Below are 8,104 nucleotides of genomic sequence, written 5' to 3'. Positions count from 1 at the left end.
AGAAAACCCAATATGTGTTATCTAAAAGATGCAGTGCAGCAACTCACCAATGCTCCTTCAAAACCTGTGACAGTTACCACATTGCAGGACAAAGATGATAAATAAAGAAACACACTGTCATCTGCATGTTTCCTTCAAGCCACACACCACCCTGACTTGGAAGTACATCACCTCCTTCCGTGTTGCTGGGTTAAAAATCTGGAACTCCCTTCCAAACAGCCCTGTGGCTTTACCTACACGAAATGGACTGCCGTGATTGGAGAAGGTGGCTCACACATTCTGCCCAAGGGCAACTAAGGATGGACAATAAAGATGGCCTTGCCTCCTCTTTCCGTGGAGGAGTAAAAATAGATTCTGTAGTGCAGAGGATTCACACAGTAGGCTATGACACTGTAATTTATAGAGTTGTTGAACATTTGTGGTCACGAGCTAATGCGGACAGCACGGTTACAACATGATCAGGTATGACCTTGTGCAAATATTGGCCCCTCATTGCCAGAGAATTGGACTCACCTCCCCCGCCCCCACCAACCCCAACAACCCGGCGACCTTTAGCCCTGGACCTGATTGTCAAAGTGACCTTTAGAAAGACACCCGTCTCCCTCAAGGTGGACGAGGCGCTGCTGTTGCCTGGTGAACTGTCAGTCATTGGCTCCTGGGACTGCCCGCCCAGCCTGGGAGGACCAATAGCAGCTCTCGGCTAGCTGGCCACGTGATACCTGTACAGGTAAACCCAGGTAAGCTGCCCAGTAGTTGCAGTTGCATTGGTCCTTGGCCAACATTGACATGGCCGATTTGGTGAATAGACTGAGGGGACCCGAGCTGGTCGCTCAGTTTCAGAAACTCTGTGGACTCAGTCTATTTCCCGAAGAGAAACCAACTCGGCGGCACTTTACAGAAATTGGCAGACAGGCAGAGCCTGATTCCACAGACCGGGTCCACACTGCTGCATGGACAGGGAACCATACCAACGCTGCAAACAACGGCACAGTCCCGGGGGCTCCGGTAAGTGCACCGACTCAGTGCCGCCTGTTCTTTGACTTCACTCACAGGCGGACTTCACTCAGCGCTAATCCAATCCGATGGAATGCACCAAGTTTGCCCAAGGGCGTTCTACTGAAGAAAGCTGTGGAGACGCGGAAGGCCCGGTTTCCAACAATCCAGCCGCTCTGGGTTACTTGGTCTCCTGTGGATGCGACTGAATTGGCCTCAGTACCCCGGGAGGAGGGAGTTCGGCGAGGCTTCACACTCCTGGTCGCTGTTCAGTCACTCCTGTGTCTGGGGCCAGAAGCTGTAATGCTCCAGTAGTTGAAATAGCAAGGTCTGGGTGCAGCACACAGCTCCACAGAGACAGGTTCCTACACCCCAAGTTCTGAGCTATTTGAATAGGGGGATTATTTTTCTGTTGTTTTTTGGTTATTGCTGTCTCTTCCTGTGCTGGGTTTACCCTGTCACAGATGCTCAGACTCCACACTGATCCAGAAACTGAATCCTGGGCCTGTCTAGTGTATGCTGCAAAAAGTCTCCTTACTCACTGACCAATAGAAGGCCGCTGAACCAACTCTTTGGAGATGTCAAATAATTCATTGATAGTCTGATGGTATGGCCTAGTGCATATTTAGTAGCTGCCTACCACAGAGAAAATGATTAGAACCTTCTTATAATTCTCCAGTAGGTTTCAACAGCTCAGAAGTTTACAAACCAATTCTTCAGGGATTATTTTGCATTGAATATTAGCACAGGAACAGTCCCTAGATTCAGACCCTCGAGCCTGTTACAAATATACAAACATGTGAATAAGAGACAGAAGTAGACCATTTGGCATTTCATGTTTGCTTTTCCATTCAATAAAGTCATGACTGATCTGTTTGTGGTTTGAAACTCACATTCCCAATGACCCCAATGACCTTTGACTTGTTTACCTAATGAGAATTTATTCAATTCTGCCCTAAAACTATTTAATGATCCTACCTCCATCACCATCTGAGGGAGAGTTCGCAAGTTGCCCAACTCTCAGAAAAGTATTCTCCTCAGCTCTGAATTAAAAAGATGACTCTTCGTTTTATAAAAGTGCCTCCTAGTTCTGAACTCACCCACAAGAGGAACATTGTTTCCATGTCCATCTTGTGAAGACTGTTTAGGATCTTTTGCACCCCTTACTCTTTTAATTTCAAGTGAAATTAAGCCCAACCTACCAACTTTTCCTCATAAGAGAACCTGCTCATTCCAGGTCTCACTCTAATGAACATTTTCTGCACTCCCTCCATTGTCTTTACATCCTTCCTTAAATAAGGAGACCAAAAATGTACACAACATTCAAGATACGGTCTCACCAATGCCTGTAGAACTGAAGCATAATATCCTTACTTATATGTGCAATTTCTCTTGTAATAAAAGATAGCATCCCATTAGCCCAACACTACTATCATGGCTGATCATCAGTTCAATTGCATTTACTTGCCTTTGACTGATATTCTGGAAACACACCACTTTCTGGAGTAAATATTCTATAAAACCCATCATTCTGTGGTGATGACTGGTACCTCACCAGAATAGTTATTCTTCATTGCAAAATTAGTTACTGAGTGTTAGGAGAATATCAAATACTGAAAGGCATCACTGTCAAGGCTGATTTTTTTTCTCCCCCCTCAACCAATGGCCTTGCTTTTCCATGGTTGTCCTACAGTCAGCTCAAGCACAGATGATGATATTGACACCAAGTTTCTTTGCTGTGTAACTGGAGAGCCTCCTGCATGTTAGGAGTGAACCGTGCCAAGCATTCAGTGTGAACACTTCAATTTCCCCAGATGTATAGCAAATACCTGGTAATATTTCATAGTTTGATCTCAGTCTAGTATCAGAATGGAGACATGGAATGAATAGATTCCTATTTCTGATCATGATTGCAGATGATATGATAGAGAAAAGAAAGAATGTGCATTTTAGAGCACCTTTCACCCTTTCCCCCCAAGATATCCTAAAGCACTTCAAAGGCATGAAATAATTTTGAATTTTTGTCACTGTTATAATTTTGGAAACAGGGCAGCAAGCAGAATAGCAAACTCCCAAACAGCAATGTGATAATGACCATGATCATCCATTTTTGTGATGCTGATTGAGGGATAAATATTAGCCAGGACATTAGAACTCCCTTGTTCTTTTGCAAAATCGTACTTGCTTGGGATTTTACTTGCTCACCTGAGAAAGTAGAAGGCAATGGATTAATGCACCGTCCAAAGGACAGCAACTCTGACAATGCAGCACTCTCTCAGTACGGCAGTGGGAGCATCTGCCTGGATGATATGTTGTGGAGTGTGCTGGTTTTTCAGTGTATGAAGGGTGGGAATCTTCAAATACTGGTGAGTTGAAGTGCCAGCCTGTATGAATTCATGAATCACTTTCCACATCCTCACAGGGAAAAACTCCAATATTCTGTAAATATTTTACAAACACAGGAATATTTTGGCGATTGGATGGGTGTAGTTATTGTGCACTTCTACTGACATAGATTTCACATTTTTGACAATGTCTCATTGGAATGACAGCAAGCTATTGAGACCAGGTTGTTTGAATCAGCTTTTGTTCCTGGTTGAGATCATTAAATTGTCTGGTATCTTGATCCTGATTACTAAGTAGTTTTTGAAGTGACACAGTCTTCTGTCTCCCTTTGTAGTCTTGCCCACACAAAGTTTTGGCAAGAATCTAAAGGTTTTAAAAGCAATAAGGTACAATTCGTTCATGTTATCTGTGCAATTGTGGTTCAGTGGCTAGCCCTCATATCTTTCAGCCAAAAAGGCATTGTTTCTCTTGAGAATTAGGCACAAAATCTAGTTGGACATTCCACGTGCAGTACTGAAGGGTGCCATACTGTCAGAGGTGAGATATTAAACAAGTTTGTGTTTTCAAGTGGATATACATATAATATCCCATGGCACTATTGAAAGACAAATAACAAATCTGCCCCCCTGTGTCCTAGTAAGTATTTATCCCTCAATCAAGATTACTGAAACTGATTATCTGATCCTTACTATATTGTTTGTGCACAGATTGACTGTCATATTTCCAATGGTATAACAGTTACTGCATTTCAAAAAGTACTTATTAATTGATTATAAAGTATTAAAGGATGCCCTGACCTTTGGAATATAAATGCAAGTGTTTGTGCTTTAAAGCATCATTCAAGATATCTTACGGCTAAAAGTGGAGATCGTGTGTGGTACTGAGCTATGCTAGCAGATCTTATTCTCAAGTCATGTTGAAGAACCAGTCTAAGCTTGGGCATTGGTTGGGACACTGATATGGGAGAAGAAAACACTAATAGGCTTCCTGTTCTTGGTCAATGAACTTTCTGTCAGAGAAAGTGCAAATTGACCAGGATTCCTTGTCCTCCTTACTGTCCAGCAACCTCCGTGTTCAGGAGAGGTTAGATTAGGCAGGGCTCCTGCTTGTGATCACTGCCTCATGACTTCTGTGTTTGAGAGAGGTCAGATCAGACTTGGTTCCTGCTCCTGATCGCTTGCAATGATCCCTTCTGGGAAAGCACAAGTGTGGGTTTGAAATGAGGACAGTCTTGGGCTTCTTACTACTGAACATTCCGCCGACACACTCAGATTCCCGTGTGGGTAATAATAACTCAGGAATGTAAAGGTTAAATCACCATAGTCTTACCAGACCATATGGCTGCTTTCTTATTAGAAAGAGACAACTGGTGATAGTTTAACCTGAGAGTCAACACATGTTAGGCAAAGGGAGAGGTGAAAAGGAAAGTCCTTCATGGTAACTGCAGGAATTGAATCTATGCTGTTGGCATCATTCTGCATCAGAAACCTGTTTTGTAGCCAACTGAGTGAACCAACCCCGACAGGTGGAGAGTGGACAGACCCATGGAATTGGACTTCAGGGTTGGAAGCACATTTGGACAAAGGAAGGGAAAGAGTGGTGGACAGAAACCAGGTTGATACAATTACTTTTGCTGAAAGTGTTGGTTGAAAGAAAATATATTATTGCTGTTATTGAAGAGGTGCATTACTGCTGTTGGGGAAGTACATTACTTGCAGGGAAACTCAGAAAATAGATAATGTTCTAATTTTAAAAAAACACGAATGTAGCTGCATAAATCTCTTAAAGACTAAATTCTTTAACTGAACACTGGATGAGTTCATATGGAGGTCAAAGATGTTCCTGGGTAGTTCCATTGTACCAGTCTTTGAAGTGCAGCACGTAATTTTGGGTGTGATCCTTGGAGTGCAATGGTTGGGTACAAGGCAACCTTTCTTATGACATTAGAAAAAATGAACATATTTTTACAGATATTTATGTTGCATTTTACCAGGTATGAAAGTCCCTCTCTGCTCTGCTTTTGTATATTCCAGTATCTGCCCCCTAAACTCTGATAACAATATTGTGTGTACAATTTCTCCAGGTTCCTCAGAAGAAATACAAGATTGAGAATTACTTCCTCTATTACCTCTTTCTGTTTGCTGCCACCTTGGGCCAGGAAGTTTTTTACATCACCTTCCTTCCCTTTTGCTTCTGGAATATTGATCCATACGTGGCTCGGAGGGTGATCAATATCTGGGCAGTGAGTGACTTCATTTATATATTTGTGTGGGTGGGGGAGCGTGACGATTGAAATTACTAAAAACAGCTAAATTGAAAAGAACCTTTCTGTGGCATGGTATAGCAAGGACAATGTGCTAAAAAGTTTTGACAATGTGTTTTTGTTCTCCCCTATTGTGGCAAAATCAGTTTAACTGAACTTCCTCCATGGCATGATTTCAAATATTGTCCAATAATGCTGCAATAAAACCACTGTAATGTTTGACTAGATTAAGGTGGCAATGCATCATTCATGTTTGTACAGGTATTGGCAGCCATCCCATTACTTCCTTCAAATGATCAGCCTGGATGTGTGCCAGGAGGCTGTTAGGCAATGGTGTGCAACGCCATCAGTGTTTGATAGCTGGCAATAAGTGTCATTTCCCTGCTCAGACCTAGGACTCTGCAACTCAACTTGCTACTGTGGCTGAGATCAGTTGGTCAGAAAAGGGATCAATGTTGGGTAATTCGTTCCTTCCTGAGCCATGAAGGCAATGGTATTCCTCATTATTAATCCCTTAATCTTAGTTGAGTTGGATCTTGGAAATTGGCCCTGAGCATCTGATCCCAGAATGCAACAGAAATGTCAGGGTTGAAGGGCCTGTGGAGTGTGAACTAATTAAGTCCTAGATGCTCCAGTTCTCTGACCCTAACACACGTGAGCCAAAGGAGGCATTGATTTAAAGACAGTATAATCTTCCATACCTGATATTCATTGTCAAATGTCCCACAGCAGCTGATTCGTAACAATGATTAGGTAAAAAGAATATGACCTAACATCTCTTTGTGGAGATTCTCTTGCAAAGGTGGGGCAAAAGGCAGTAACACAATTGGAAAGGGAAGGGGTGGTGCTACTCTGGAGACAAGAGCACTATGATTTGGGTCTCCACCCAAATATTTATTCCTGATGAAATGGTATTTTCTGATTGCATATGTTCACACTTGCCTCACTTTAATTACAGTAAACTGCACTTTCACCACACAATAATCCCTGCACATGCAGAACTTGTTTACCAGGATATTTCATGAATGGGTCATGATCAACCACAAAGGCATACTAATTTACTTCCATATTCTCAATGCATTGAATCTGTCAGTCATAGAGATGTACAGCATGGAAACAGACCCTTCAATCCAACTTGTCCATGCCAACCAGATATTCTAAATAAATCTAATCCCACTTGCCAGCATTTGGCTCTTATCCTTCTAAACCCTTCCTATTCATATACTCCTCCAGATGCCTTTTAAATGTTGTCACCATGTCAACCTCCACCATTTCCTCTGGCAGCTCATTCCATACATGCACCACTCTCTGCAGGAAAAAGTTGTCTGTTAGGTCTCTTTTAAATCTTTCCTCTCTCATACTAAACCTATGCCCTCTAGTTTTGTATTTTCCCCACCCCAGGGAAAAGCCCTTGTCTGTCTACTTACCCTATCCGTGCCCCTCATCATTTTATAAACCTCTAAGAAGTCTAAATTATTTATATATATCAAACTCAATATAATGTTGAACTACACAAAATCCGTCAAAGGATTTAATGAGTTACTCTGTGTATAGCGCTTTAGCCAGGTCACATTGTGAGTTCAGGAACAGGAGGCCATTCCCCTATGAGAATGTTTTACTATTTAATTAGATCTTGGTTGATATGCATCCAAATTCAATAACCCACTTTAGTTGTGTATCACGCAGTACCTGAACAGAAAGTCCATTAAATCAAAGCAAAATATTGAAGATAGTCTCCACTTTCCTAGATAGCAGTAGCTCCAATATAGATCAGGAAGCTCGACATATTTCAGGACAAAACATTCTGTTTGACTGGCTCCCAAGCCACCATCTTCAACATTCACTTCCTTCATCATTGCTGTGCAGTGGCAGCAGCAAGTACTATGTGCAAGATGCAGTACAGCAACTCCCCAGGACCCCATTGATTGCATCTTCCAAATATGTGTCCAGTCCAACCTAGAATGCCAAGGGCAGCAGACACATGGAAATATCACAACTTGCAAATTCCCCTACAAATCTATACCATTCTGACTTGGAAATGTCACTGGGTCATAGTCCTGGAACTTCCTTCCTAACAGCATTGTAGGTGTACCCAATCCAGATGGACTACAGTGGTTCAAGAGAATGGTTCCCCACCACCTTCTCAAGGACATTTAGGGATGGAGAGTACATGCTACCCAGCCAGTGAGACCCATATTCCATGACTGCATAACATTTTCAGGTTTCTGAAGAAATCTCCAAACACTCAACAGTTATCAAGGAGGAGAAAGTGAGGACTGCAGATGCTGGAGATCAGATCTGAAAATGTGTTGCTGGAAAAGCACAGCAGGTCAGGCAGCATCCAAGGAGCAAGAGAATCAATGTTTTGGGCATGAGCCCTTCTTCAGGAATGAGGAAAGTGTGTCCAGCAGGCTCAGATAAAAGGTAGGGAGGAGGGACTTGGGGGAGGGGCATTTGAAATGTGATAGGTGGAAGGAGGTCAAGGTGAGAGTGATAGGCCGG

The 8,104-nt window shown here is 42.6% G+C and overlaps 1 protein-coding gene across 1 annotated transcript in view; it reads left to right on the top strand.

Annotated features, from left to right (window-relative positions):
• The first annotated feature begins 732 nt into the window (after nt 1-732).
• LOC122540352 (sphingosine-1-phosphate phosphatase 2-like) overlaps nt 733-8,104 on the top strand; it is a 26,973-nt gene continuing 19,601 nt past the window's right edge. The window contains exons 1-2 of the mRNA XM_043675951.1: nt 733-1,005; nt 5,423-5,581. Coding sequence (XP_043531886.1) covers nt 787-1,005; nt 5,423-5,581 — 378 coding nt within the window. The 5' untranslated portion in view covers nt 733-786. The remainder of the gene's footprint in view (nt 1,006-5,422; nt 5,582-8,104) is intronic.

Source organism: Chiloscyllium plagiosum, chromosome 34 (genome assembly GCF_004010195.1).
Source record: "Chiloscyllium plagiosum isolate BGI_BamShark_2017 chromosome 34, ASM401019v2, whole genome shotgun sequence".
NCBI lineage: Eukaryota > Metazoa > Chordata > Chondrichthyes > Orectolobiformes > Hemiscylliidae > Chiloscyllium > Chiloscyllium plagiosum.
The sequence above is the reverse complement of the archived record's forward strand: the minus strand, read 5'-3'. Positions and strand labels throughout refer to the sequence as shown.